At 39.4% G+C, this 14,134-nt stretch overlaps 1 protein-coding gene across 3 annotated transcripts in view; it reads left to right on the forward strand.

Moving 5' to 3' along the window:
• The window catches only part of Arhgap15 (Rho GTPase activating protein 15), a 662,961-nt gene that overhangs the window by 103,377 nt on the left and 545,450 nt on the right, over positions 1 to 14,134 (forward strand). For 2 of the 3 annotated variants that reach the window (XM_004636636.2, XM_004636635.2), the window contains one exon: positions 9,450 to 9,537. In XM_004636636.2, coding sequence (XP_004636693.1) covers positions 9,450 to 9,537 — 88 coding nt within the window. Of the gene's footprint in view, positions 1 to 4,190; positions 4,215 to 9,449; positions 9,538 to 14,134 lie in introns of those variants that run through there. The other variant, XM_023721429.1, reaches the window with a different exon arrangement.

Genomic DNA, 14,134 nt, shown 5'->3' on the forward strand with positions numbered 1-14,134 from the left:
TTGTCTTAGTTACTTTTCTCTCTTGGCTGTTGGAGTCTGAACCTGATGCTGAGGAACAAATTCTCTACAATGCTGCCATTCTGGAACACGGCATTCTGCAGCTTTCTCCTCAAAGCAAAGTCTTTCACTTTTGCAGTTCTGAGGCTGCAAAGGGTGGAGATTTGCTGATTCTTGTGATGCCCTCAGGCCATCTTTTCTAGTCTCTTCTTTCTTCTCAGCAGTGAAGATGTTCTCCACTCTATCTTTGCAGCCTATAGTTTTATTGTAGCTTTCTTTCTGGCCAAACTCACAATATTTTAAATCATCCTACTGGGTTCTTAACTCTTGCTTCTCAACATAAATCTGACTAACAGTCCCCAACAAAAGCCATGCCACTGCTTCAACCTTCTACCACCTTGAAATTTTTTGCCTGATTAGCTGTTCTACCACACTTAATCTTAGTCTCAGGCAAAGTCTCTGGGTGTAAATGAAATGCAGACAAACTTTCTGCAAAGCCATAACACATATTGCCTGGAGCCCAACAACCAATACTGTTCTCCCTGGAAGATAGCTCCCCAGCCTGGTCTTTTACAGGCAGGATTTCTACCAGCATTCTGGTCTTCTGAGCTCTAACCAGAACCTCCCATACAGAACAGCTGAAGGTGTTCCAGCACTGCCTTTCAGGTGACATCTCCAAAGTTTTCCTATCTCTTCCCATAAGTTATTCCCCACAGTCCTTGCACCACATGTTCAGGTATAGACATAGCAACAGCCCCACTTCTTGGTACCAAATTCTGTCTCATTTACATTTCTCTTGTTGCTGGGACAAAATACCCAGCACCCAAAGTTAAGGAAGGAAAGGTTTATTTTGCTCCCAGTCAGTGGAGGTTTCAGTCACTACTCTGCTGGCTCCAAGGCAGCCTGGCACATGGCAGAGGGCAGCAGTTTATGGCAGGGGAAAAACAGCAAAGAACAAGCACCAAAAGGGAGGAGCAGGGGCTGAGGCAGCTAGCAAGCCACCTTCCCTTCCTTATGTTGTACTGTATTTGCTGTGGATAGAGCTCAGCAGTGTAGTCCCTGCCTGGGCAGCACGAGGCCCTGAGTTGATCCCTGGTACAATAAAAAAGTTGTGTCAAAATTAATCAGAAGGGTGGAATGAGGACCCTCCCATCTCTCCCACTCATGAGTAAACTTTTTTCAGTGTATGTACCTCAGTGCACCTGTCTTATTTACACAACAAACTTAATCAATTTACATATAATCTCTGCATTGCAGTTTAACTCATGCAAGCTTTAATCTGTAATTTTATTGTTATTTCAATCACTATCATGCATTCTTTTGGCTCTCTTTAGTTTTCCTGTTTTAAAACTCTCTCAGGTGCATGGAGTTAAGTTAATTACACCCTTCAGTTTAGACCCTTGAGCTTTCATCGTTCGAAAGAAGGTGCCTAGTTAGTTTCATTGCATTCTCAGTCTCCAGCCCTCTCTTCATTCTCATGTAGACATGCATTCTAGTTGTTCACCAGGTCCACCCTCCAAATAGGTGTTTGCCTAGATGCATGAGAAAAAAAAATCAGTGTGTAATTCTGTGTAAGAGAATGTATTCTATATGCAAATGTATTTTTATATTACAAACCTCACGATGCTTTTATTACTCTCATTACCATTAGTCCTTGGGCATCTATGGTGCTATACTTAAAACTAGTCAATTTCTACTGATTGGTGTCTGCTTGCCTTTGTATGTGTTTTCAAATTTTATGTAACCTCTTTCCCAAGCAAGAACACCTACACTGGCTCCAATTCCTTCCATGCAAACAATGATCACATTCTACATGCTTTGAACCTGTTAGGAAAGCTCTCCAGAGGATATAATCAGTAGAGCAAGATACTAGGCAAGTATACATCCAGTGAGCACAATTCCAGACTTTCACTGAATGAGGGCACTCGGCTAGAACTGGCAGCTCTGTGAGGTAGTAGAAAACCTTTCTCCCCATCCTCCTACTGGAACACATTATCATAGCTTCTCAATTTTGTCAAGTTCATGACTATAGACTTTTCCTGCAATTCTGCTTTCATTTGTATTGTCCTGGTTGGTATTGTAGATGAGACTAAGTTAGTTTGGAGTCAAGATTATGCATTGTGTGAATTGTCTTTGTCTTAGTTGCTCTTCTCTCATTGCTGGTACAAATACCCAACACTCAAAATGAAGGAAGGAAATGTTTATTTGGCTCACAGTTACTGGAGGGTTCAGTCCATACTCCGCTGGCCCCAAGACAGAGCAGCACAAGGCAGAGGGCAGCCTTTCACGGCAGCAACAAAGAGCAAGCATGAAGGGAGGAGTAGCAGCAGCTCAAGTGGCTAGCTTCTCTTCCCTCCTTACATTGAAAGGCAGGTTACCTGCCCCAGGGCAGGCACAACATCCACACCCACAGTACTCACAGCTCCAGGAGCTGCCCCAAGACTGCATGATGCTTTGTGGGGGACACCTAGACACAAACCATAACAGTCTTTATACCAAAAGTTTTGACTATTTTCATTGAGTTTCTATATATCAAGAGGGCAGGGATAGATAGATAAATAGATAAATAGCTAGATAGGTAGAACTTATAATATGCTATAAATAGAAATAATTTGTAAGTTTTGGACACTGAAAATAATTTCCCTGTATTTGTGGGGGTTTTGTTCGTGGTTCTACTATATGCACTGCACAAATTAAGCACTGTATATATAAGTACAATATTTAACATCATATAGCATCCCACAATGTTAAATGCTAAGCCTGGATTATGTGGTCAATTTATAAGAACATTTTATAATGCATTTTTTGGTATATCATCATATTGGTTGTCCAAGTTGTTTTTATGGTTTTATCACCAGCAACAAAATAGTCAGTTTAGTCATAACCTGGAATGACTAACGCTAGGCTTAGGTTTAGGTACCATCTTCTGCTATACAAACAGAGAATCTTAGTTACATGTGCTGATACTACCTTTCTTCCATGTTATTATGGGGAGGATTGATAACATGAAATTTAGCTCTCTTCGGTTTAAAATGTGTTTCTTTTAAAGTAACAACAATGGAACAACCATCTTGGACAAAACAAAACAAAAAGGGACATAAATAAAGGACTGTTATCTAGTGAAAAAAATATATATGTACATACAAGAGAGTTAGGATAGATAAACATCTACTTTTTCTTAGTTCATTGAGAAGAAAGGTTTGTTCTAATAGTGTTCAGACAAGATATCATGTGTTCATCTTGTCCTCTGAATAACTACTATGAAGACAACAATATGCAATGTATTAATTATTGTAACTGTCCTACTAACCTGTTTTTGAGACTGTTTCTTTTTCTTTTCTTTTCTTTTTTCATTTTGTATTTTAGGAAGGGTCTACAGAGTGTTCAGGGACTCACTACTAGATTGGACTCATAGTGATCCACCTGTTCTCAGGCTCCTGAGAGCTGGGATTTCAGGCGCGTGCCACCATGCCCAGTCTCAATTGCCATCTCAGGGTGCCAAGGGGGTGGGGCTGGCAGGGCAGGCCCGGGGATGGACCGCCACTTTGCACCCCCACCCCTGGGTTCCTGCGCCTGCTTGCATGTGCTTTCATCCGGTGAGCTATTTGACAGGCCCTGAAACTGTTTCATTGCTATTTTATCTTTTTTTCTCATTAAAATGAATAATTTTTTTAGATAAAAAGATAAATAAATAAATAAATAAATAAATGAAAACCTTCCTCTGGGAAGCCAAGAGACAGAACTTGACCATTGTCTCATGCCAGGGATAGTCCCAACAGCATCCATTGTCATTTAATAAGTGTTGTCTTCTAAGTTTATGATGGATTTTCTATTAAATCCTTTCTAGGTCATTTACATCTTGTATTATTTCCATATTTTCTTCCTCCCTTTCTTTTCCTTTCTTTTTTATTTGCCCGTATTGCCCTTTCATATGGCTTCACTTTTTCTTTTAAAAAATTTGACTTACTTGAATATGAAAAGGAGAAGGTGACAGGAAATAGAACTTGTTGGCTACATCTTATATTCATAAAAGGCCCTAAATTTAGCCTTATTTCAAAATGAGGTTATACACATTTCCCCTGTGATACACTGACAGGCTTGAAAGCAGAATACATTCAGTTCAACTTTAATTTTTAATTATGAATGTTGAAATTATGCTTCTGCTCCTCTGATGAAGCTAGGAATTTCTTCATTTGGGGAATTCCATCCCCAAAACTGTAAGTAGCCATTGCCTGTCTGAAGCTACTTTTTGCTCAGCGTGGCAGGGAATTGTGGTAGGCTGAATCCGTCTTCATTTTCTTGCAATCCTGACATGGTGGGTACTTTTGCAGCACCTCTTTAATTTACCTTTTAGCAGTGGTAAATTGCAAGGAGTTTAGAATAAAACCAAAGAGAAGAAGTTCCTAGACTTACCAGTCTGAGAAAAAGTCAGAGCATTTAGTGTCCGAGGGATATCAGCAGGAAATCAGTTGTGACGCTGTATTAAATAACTTTCGCTCCTACTACCTCTGCAGAATCAGCTCAAATTCAGTGGCCGGTAATAGCAACGGGTGACCCACAAAAAGATTCTGACATGTCTGAAATCATCTCATTTATATTTTCCTCTGACTTTTTGTTTTGTGGCTGTGAAGCATAGATTAATATAGGATATGAAACTTTGTTGGTTAGGATCAAGGCATTTGTGAAACCCGGAGCTCAGACTTAGGATACTTACCGTAATGACTGATGGAAGGGCCGGTCTCCATCTCGCGCTCCCCACGCAAGCAGTCATAGACCTGCTGTTATGTGCTGCCATCCGGTGTCCGTTTTGTAGAACGTCAAGCTGAAAATGCGTGGAGGTATTTGGCTTTGCTTTGGGGGTATTTTGTCTAGTTGGGAGTTTTGTTTGTTTTTCCTCATTTTCCAACTCGACAACTCAGAATTTGTTTTAAGAAAGTTCTGTAAAGTGTTCCCTTTGGATATGATGCCCTAGAAGTTGCATATATTTTGCATAATTGCCTCTGTATTAATTTAGCCCTCCTTTGTTGTAGTCAGCATCATTTCCTCCCAGCATTACTTATATAGTGATAAATGCGATGTGTCAGAAAATCAAATAGATACCTGTGCTTCTGTTCCAGGATTTGTTTTCTGAATTGAGTCACTAGCATCAGTCCTGTAACTGATTGACTGTATCTGTAAATAGAATCCTGGAACTGATTCACTTTCTCCTGGGACCTCTAGCTTGCTGAACTGGAGTATTTTCTGAGCTGTGTGTCTGTCTTAAGCCTTAAATCTCTCAATATCTCAGCCTTATGGTCCATGGAGGAAAAAAAGAAGTCACACTCTGAATACAATGATGAAATGTGGAGGCGCCAACTAGCTCCCTCTGAGGGGCGGCTTGTGCTCGCTTCGGCAGCACATATACTAAAAATGAGGGGCGGCTTTACCTATTGGCCATCAGGTAGGTTGGAAGCCAGGATGTAGGGGCTGTCAGGTTAGAGCTGCAGAATAGCCTGGGTCAAGCTGAGATGGAGAAAATGTTCTAATAACTCCTCACTGATTGCTTTCCCTCTCTCAACTTTCTATTATGAGGTTCCATATAGAGGGGATCATCAAGACTAAAGGGAGGGGCCAGGGAGATGGCTCAGTGGAATAAGCGCTTCCCTGGCAAGCACAAGGACCTGAGTTCAATCCCTGGTTCCACCAAAAAAAAAAAAAAAAAAAAAAAAAAAAAGAAAAGAAAAAAGAAAAAAGACTAAAGGGAGTGCTCCCTGCCTACCTGCTCATGACAGGCAGGACATTGGGATGGGGCTGGGCTTCGGGGCCCAGGACACTTGGCCTGACTTCTGTCTTTATGATCTGTGCACCTTGCATAAGACGCCCCTCATTTTGTTTCAGTTTTCTCATTGGTAGAGTGGAGAAATCACTCATTGTTGACTTATTCAGAGGATTACATGTTTCTATGTTTATTGTCTGTCTTCACTTACTTCGATTTGTACCATCAGCCCTCAGAGTGGTGTTTGGCAAGGGTGAATGTTCAACAAGTACTCCTAGCTGGCTTGGTGGTTGAGTTCCATGATGCACATGGCAAACCAGGTGGCACATCAGCTACAGGACAGGACCCAATCACCGGGACAACTCATATTATGACAAATGTCTCAGAAATCAGAGGCCTCTGAAAGAAGTTCTGGTATGGAGCACAGGAGAGGTGAGGCTTTGCCTGTCTTGCTAAAAGGATTCTGAGAAAAGTTAGCAAGTGAGCCAGATGTTGACTACTTGTCACAATATCCATACAAAACCTCCTCATTTGAGGATTTCCACCAAAACTATGTTAAAAGCTGACAACCATGATACCTTTATCTAAGATAGCAAAACTTTAATCTTTTGAAAAGACAGCATCAAGTAATAGACGTTGTAGGCTTTTTTGTAAGAAAACAAATGGCTTTAACTTTAAATGTAAATGTTGGCCTTAAGTTTCCCTAAAATCTCTGAGCCTCATTTTTCACATTATTATGTGGACATATTGTTATTGTTAATGTTTTGTGTGAATGTGTGAAGCTGAGCCTCAACTGTATAGTCAGATTGATACTTTTTCACAGAAACTATTTTAGAAAAAATATTATTTTAAAGCAATTTATAGGGAAAAGTTGAAAGAAAAGCAATGAATTTTGTCAGCAGCATCTTCATTTTGAAATGAATAAAAACACCCAGGCTTTGAAGAAGCTTTTCCTCCCACTGTAACATGGTAAAGACAATCTAAGTTGTATATAAATTCGAGAAGAAATAAGCGCCATTTAGAGCCCTCCAGGTCACATTACCAAGCCTGTGGGATCTGCAGCTCCTCCCGTCTCCCACTGGCTCCTCTGGTTTACCTGACAGGGACGCAGTTCACTGCGGTGGAAAGTCCTAAGACAGAACAATGAGATAATTGAATTTCATGCAGCTCAGTTTGAACTAGCTCTAGTTCCAAGTTTCAGGATAGGGAGAGTTTTGCCAGCAAGTTCTATAAAGGATCAACATCTGAAACAGATTCAAATCACAACCATTTATCCAGGATTTTCTATAGATAGGAAGCAAATAAGGTATAGTATCTCCCTGCCAGAAGATGAAAAATAGCATGGGAAATATGGCAGGCAGGTTAAATATGGATTTGTTATATGTGAGTGTGTTCTATACTCCCTGACCACATGTGCCTCAAAGGAGGGCCGTGACAAAAGACATCCAGTCTAGACCAGCAGTCCTAACTGCATCTGGTATTATGACTTGCACACACAAAATAGCTATGCCTGTTTCTTTTTTTGTTTTGTTTTGTCTTCCTCTTTTTGTGGATATTGGGGTGGGTTGTTTGAGAGGGTTTTGCATGGAGCTCAGGTTGGGCTTGAGCCCACAATGTGAGAAGGGTGACCTCGAACTTGGAACAGTCCTCCTGTTTTAGCCTTCCCAGTACTGGACTCCAGGCCTGCACTACGAGGCCAGCCCAGCTATATCTGTTTCAGAGTTCAGTGCTTCTGCTGGTTGCTAAAGGAGAAATAAATTCTAGAGTGGGTGGGGAAAAATGTTTAAGAATTTCTTTTCTTTATCATTTGAAAAATTTGCTCTTCATTTGAAGACAAGGGGATTCAAGAGCACATTTGTATTTGTTGGAAAATTCACTTTGTGCTTCTTAGGTATCTGTTAATTCTCTTCTTTTTTAACATAATGCTGTGTCATTAAGAAAGTTGTGGGCTTGTAAGAGCAACCTGATTTTTTTCCATAAATATTAACCCTACTGAATCATAGCTTTCTTTTCAATCAAGGCCTTCATTTCTCAGAGGCAAGGGAAAAGAAATCACACAACGTTTGTGTTTTTTGACATTTTTGACAGTTTTCTGTTGACCTGAGTAAAGTCTTTCTGTAAACTTTTCGTTTTCTTTTTACCTCTTTCATAATAAATTAAATTCATTGATTGTGAAAGGAGCATTAACCCATAGCACACTCCAGTAGCATGACATAAAGGGCAGAAATCTGAGCATGTTAATGCCCTTGACGTAAAGAGTGGTCAGCGTGACGCTGCAACACGCATTCTAATCACAGAAGTAACCGGTTGTCAGGAAATTTGATAACTCATAAGTGATAAGAGATATAAAAGGAAACTATTTAACCATCCTAGTTTATGATTATTGTTGTGTCTTAGCCTCTTTTTTCTAGTCCAAAGTACTGATCCAATAATATTGATTCAGTTCCTGACCTCTCCAAATGCCTGGGCTAAGGCATGAAAGAAACTGCTGTAAGGATGAGATGATCCTATTGTCTTGGGCCTTATTTTTTAGTGGAGGACAAGAAGGGGAAATTTTTAAATATTACAAAATTTGTATTATGTCATATGCAATTAAGTTACACAAGGCACATTTGAGGAAGCAGTATTTGAATATCTGATGAATAGAAATAATAATCAGGAACGAGGCATGAATGAAGGTAAGTAGACAGCACAGGATGGTGTTATAAATTACATATAGCATTATGGTCTGCATTAAACTTCCACATCAGTATTCTTTTGTACCACAGTGTTCATTAATGCATTATAATCATTGACTATATAACAAATTCTTAAGCAGTCCTCTTTTTTATAATACAAAAGCAAAACAAATAGTGATAAACTCCACTTCTTATAACCTCCTTAACCCTAATATGTCACCTTACCTTTTAATCTTTGGCAATTTGATGGGCAAAGAGGGACAAAGACATCACTGTTTTTCTCATATGTTTGTTTGTTTGTTTATGTATTTGGTACAGGGTCTCACTACACAGCTTGAATTTGTAGTGATTCTCTTTTTTCAGCCTCCCCAGCACTGGGATTACAGGTGTGTGCCACCAGGCCCAGACTCTGCGGCCAGCTCAGCTCGCCTGGGGGTGGGGCCAGCATGGCCTGGGATCAAACCCAGTCCCTGTGCTTGCCTAGGCAGGCACTTAGTCCACCAGTCTATCTCTCTGGGCCGCACATTACTGCTTTTCTTTAACTTTTAATGAGAGTCAACATTAAGGAAATGTTTTGAATTAAGCAATGATACACGTGCTAGTCTTCAGACTGAAATTCCTAACCTAATACAAAGAAGATCAGAGGAAAAGGGTTCTGATTTCAAGGAATTTTACATTTCTACTTTCAGCTCTCTACAGTCTTTCTATGGCAGGGAAGTTCATGGATATGCAAAAGATTTGACAGCAGTTGAAGAGATTTTAGGAGGGTCAAAAAATTAAGAAACTTGTATATAAAAGTTACATTTTTAATGTTTCTGACTGTATTGTTATCAGAATTGCATACTATTTTTAGAATTTAAAAAGGATATGATATTTAGGGTAACTAGTTTTTAAAAATCTTTATTCATTTGGAATTTTGGTCACACTGTATTAATAAATGTGGCCAACACTGTTTTTGTATACATGCTTTTTTCTAACAACAGTGTTTTTTTTTTTATTTTTCTTTTCCTCTTCCTCAGGAAAAACTGGTCTACTTCCTGGATTGTTCTTTCTAGCCAAAAAATTGAATTTTACAAAGAATCCAAGCAGCAGGCTCTGTCCAATATGGTAGGTAGAACTCCACTTCTAATGTTCTTTTATTTCCTTCAAATATATTGCTGAATTAATAGTTTGGTTTCATCAGAAATCACACTAAAGCCTCCGTGCTACCAACACTGGAAAGCAGATGGGGGTAACGACTCAATAAACTTTTAATCAGATGAAGGGAAAATAGAACTTAGTGTCTGTTTTATTAAGTGGTGCGTTTGGAGGATAATCACAAAATGAGATGAATGGTGAGCAGCTATCTAGTAATGTGGAGGTAACACTTTAAATTAAGGTGCCATTTATAAATGCTTTATTCTTATTTATGAAATAATCACTATATGCAGCCACTTGCTCAAATAATGTATTATAAAGTATGTTATAAAATGCATTAGTAGTAAATGCTTAACAGATGAGACTATGGGAAGCTATTTTAAAGAATATTATAAGACGTAAATCGTATTAAACCGTGTATGTGCATCTTTAATACATGAATTTAAGTTATCTAGCATGCTATATAGTGCTTTGCACATTAATAAATAATAATAAACTGTTTATAAATGGCACCTTAATATAGGGTGATACCAATGAAGAAACACTTTAAGTTAACAAAGTGATTTTTTTATCTTAGTCTAACTGAGATATTCACGATATCCAGCTAACCTTTTTGAATATTTCTATGACTATTTAATGGGACTAATGCAATTTCTGTATCCTGTCATTACTGCGAAGTGAAATTTGTAGGGTTCCTTCGTACCTGGAGGAGGGCCTCCCATACGCCTCCAGGGAGCTGAGTCTGAGAGTTAGGAGGAGGAACTCAGAGCTAGCAACTAGAGCAATTCAAGCTTAAAACCATCTGCCTGAACGGAGGAACTTCCCTAAGATGCAGGAGACTGTAGGCAAGCAGCACATCTGACAGCACCCTGACGAGGAGGACTCCGGGCGGGGGAGCCAACCTGCCAGAGCCCATTGGCCTGATGGGTGAGAGGAAAGGGGGTCATCCACCAGGAGTTACCATGATGAACTAATTTATATTTGCAAGTAATACAATGAGGGCAAGTTCTTTGCTTCCCAGCTACTAGTCGCGTGTGCTATGTAATCCTCTTTAAATAGAAAATACAAAATCATTTGCTAAGAGATGTTTCTAAAGAAGATTTTAGAAAGAACAAAAGGTAGCATTTGGCTTGGTACTGATAATTGCAGTAGCATTTATTCCCCAAGTGGCTTGCTGATTCTGGAGTCTCGGTGTGGTCCAATCTGTAAACTAATTATGAATAAATTAAAAAATATATTTTGGTCTTTTGTATTTTCAAACTGCCTTAGACATTTGTTTTAGGGTTTTGTTTTGTTTTCATTTTTTGGCTACAGTAAAGTTGAGATAATCTTTTTAAGAAAAAGAAAATACCCTGGGGGCCAGGCACAAAACAACTCCCATGCACTTGCAAGGCAATTGTTTTCCCTTCGAATGAGTTCTAAGGCGATGTCGGGAGGAGGGAAGTCACTCCCCTCGCTGGGTCTGGCTGCTGTGAAGATGATCTCCACCCCGCCGAGCGAGAAGAATTCCATTGGTGCGCAGTTTACGTGAATGTGCTGGGATAATGGGAGAGATTACATGCCATATTAAAGCTTTTGGTTTCCTTTTATTTTATTATTTTAATCTCTTCGTACCAGGAGACATAATTCTCAGCTCTTTAATTGTAGACAGGTGAAAGAATAGTGGCTTTTGGATTGTAGGCAAACCTTGCAACTTAGCTCACTAATTGTATGCCTTGAGTTCAACCTTCAGAATTGTTGTAAGTTGACAATAGATCCGACTTGTAAAAGAAATTCATTACGATATTTTGGCAGTCCCTGTTTATTACTTCTGGCTCGATTTTCAATGCTCTTATGGTTTCTCCCAGGCACTCATTGTCTTCAAAGTGAATTCAGGGCAGGAGCTAACTGTTTTGTGGTAATGGCGAGAGAATTATAGATTCATGTTCGTACTGCAAGAATTGTCTTGCTAGTCAATGTCTTGGATTCATTTCTAACTAAGCATTAAAGGCCTAGTGGGATAGCCTACATTTACCAATTCAAGTCTCAAAGAACCGATATGATGATTGCCAGGCCTTGATTAAAGATGCTGTGGTTTTATTTTAAAAGAGATTTATGTTCACATTTCTGCATTTCCCTTGTACCCCCTTAGCTGTGTCCTAGAGCTCACTGTGCTTCTGGGAAAAAGCCTGTCCTTTCCTCCAAGGGGTCAGTAGAAGCTGCCTGAGTGATTGCAAAATGCAGTTTAAAGAGCAAATAGTATTTTAATCTGTATAGAATGATCTTTGAATGTTAATGCGCTGGTGAGACAAAGCAAGAAAGTAGCTGAGAGTCTGCTTTGAAGTTGAACCACAGGGATTCAGTTCTGTTTGGCCACTTAAGGGCTGGCAAAGTCACTCAGGTTCTTTGAGCTTCCATTCCTCACCTGTGGGATGGAGGCAGTGATACCTGCCAACAGAATTAATAAGCAACAAAAACAAAACATGCCAGGAAAAAATTAATGATTATTGTGTGTTACTAAGATACATAAACCCATAATCCACACTGTAGAATGTTGCATAGTGAAAACATTATTATACTATATTACTTTGCACTTAAGGTAATTAAGACATTTACAGTAGTGAGACTTTATTAATTATGGGAACATTGTCATTCAGAGCTTTCAAAAAGAGAACTATGAATCCATAATTCTCTATGAATTCAGGAGCAGTATAAAATTTTTTGTCCAGTACTGAGTAATACTGCAGAGGGAATAATGCACCCATTTGGTCTCGAGATGTAACCTCCTGTGTGCTGGAACACATTTTCAAGAGCTTCCACCTGGAAACTTCCATTGGCTCTCCCTCGTACCACCTTATATTTACTATGGCACATCATTTATACCTTATTCCACACTCCAAGTTTGGCTACTTTTCTTTCTCACTACAGCTATCTGAGTATATATCTGGTTTGCTTAGGGCTGTCGCAACAGTGCTGTAGTCCTGAAAGGCAGACACTTAAAGCCAGTTCTGGAGAATAGCAATTCTGAGGCACTGAGAGACCTGGTGTCTGGTGAAAGTAAACTTTCTGGTGTGCATCTGGCTGCTTTGTTGTGACCTCACATGGTGGACAGTAAAAGAGAGCACACACCCTGTGTATCTTCATGTCTCCATTAACGAGGGCCCCGCCTTCATGGTTTTATCTCCTGCGGAAAGCCTCACTTCCTAATATCATGACTCCAAGGTTGAAGATTCAACATGTGAATTCTAAGGGACTACAAGCATGTAGTCCCTAACAATATCCAAGCGACATGATTATTTGAAGGACCTCTCTCTGAAAATAGGCATGTAAATCAACTCACTGGTTTGTGTAAATTAGTGATTCACAGGCTCTGGGTCCTCAGTGACCTATTAGAGGAAAAGGATGACAGAGCTATTCTGGTGGTTTGTTTTAAAGGACATTAAACAGTAACAAACCACCTATTATCATTATCATTTTATATCAGAAAACACATGATAAACTACCACAATCCCATGACATAGAAAGATTACAATCTCAAGACAAGCTTTATAAAGAAAAGAGACAACCCTTAAAGTATACATACATGCTCCCTACTTTGTTCAGTTTACCTCAGACTAAAATAGCTTGGCCCATTATCCTCTAGATAGAAATTTTCGGGATCATGAATAAAATGATCTTTCTCATATTCTCATAATTTTAAACAACTATATTCTGATTTATAACTCCCTTTCAATTTTAAAATAGTCATTGTAAAATAACGCAGAACTAATTTGTGTCAATGCAGAATGGATTATTACTATTATTTTTAGATGGCATTTCTTTTTACATTGCCCAGGCTGGTCTTGGACTCCTGCTCGTATTTAGGAAATCCTTCTGTCTCAGCCTCTTGAAGAACCACACCGTGCTCCATCTATGTCCGTTTTAATCATTGTTAGCAGTCAGCTATGTAAGCAAAACCCCTGCAGTCTCCCAGAAGCCACAACATAGCCATTTGTCTCTTGTCATCACAGTCTTTTCCTTTGTTCTGTCATTAGCCGTTAACCTGCTTTGGGGCATGGCTTCATTCTTTTTCACTAAGATTTTTCTACCTCTACCTAGATCCATTGAATATGGAGCTTGCTTATGAATTTATTTCAGTGGTAATAGACTAGCTTTCTTTTCTTTCTTGCTACTTTAAATAGCTTAAACCTTTATTTTCTTTAAATGCTTACATTCTATTCTTTATTAGTTTTTGAGTAATAGATCTGGTTGTTGTTTTGTTAGTAGTTAGCCTAAGATTACAACTTTGCTGCCTAACAAGGACTAAAGCTAGCCAAATTGTTTACCCTTTGTTGAAATACTACCTTAGAATACTTCAAATGCTTAGGGCTGGCCAAATAGCTCAGTGGATTAAAGTACCTGCAAGCAGTCTCAGGGGCCAGGAGTCCAATCCCTGGGCCTGCCATGCTGGCCTCGCCCCCAGGGCATGCTGAGATGGTAATTGAGACTGGAAGTGGCACGTGCCTATAATTCCAGCTCTTGGGAGTCTGTAAACAGGCAGAGCACTAGGAGTCCAATCTAGTAGTGCAACCCTGAACACCCTGTAGAC

Source organism: Octodon degus, unplaced genomic scaffold, assembly GCF_000260255.1.
Source record: "Octodon degus isolate 3935 unplaced genomic scaffold, OctDeg1.0 scaffold00082, whole genome shotgun sequence".
Lineage (NCBI taxonomy): Eukaryota > Metazoa > Chordata > Mammalia > Rodentia > Octodontidae > Octodon > Octodon degus.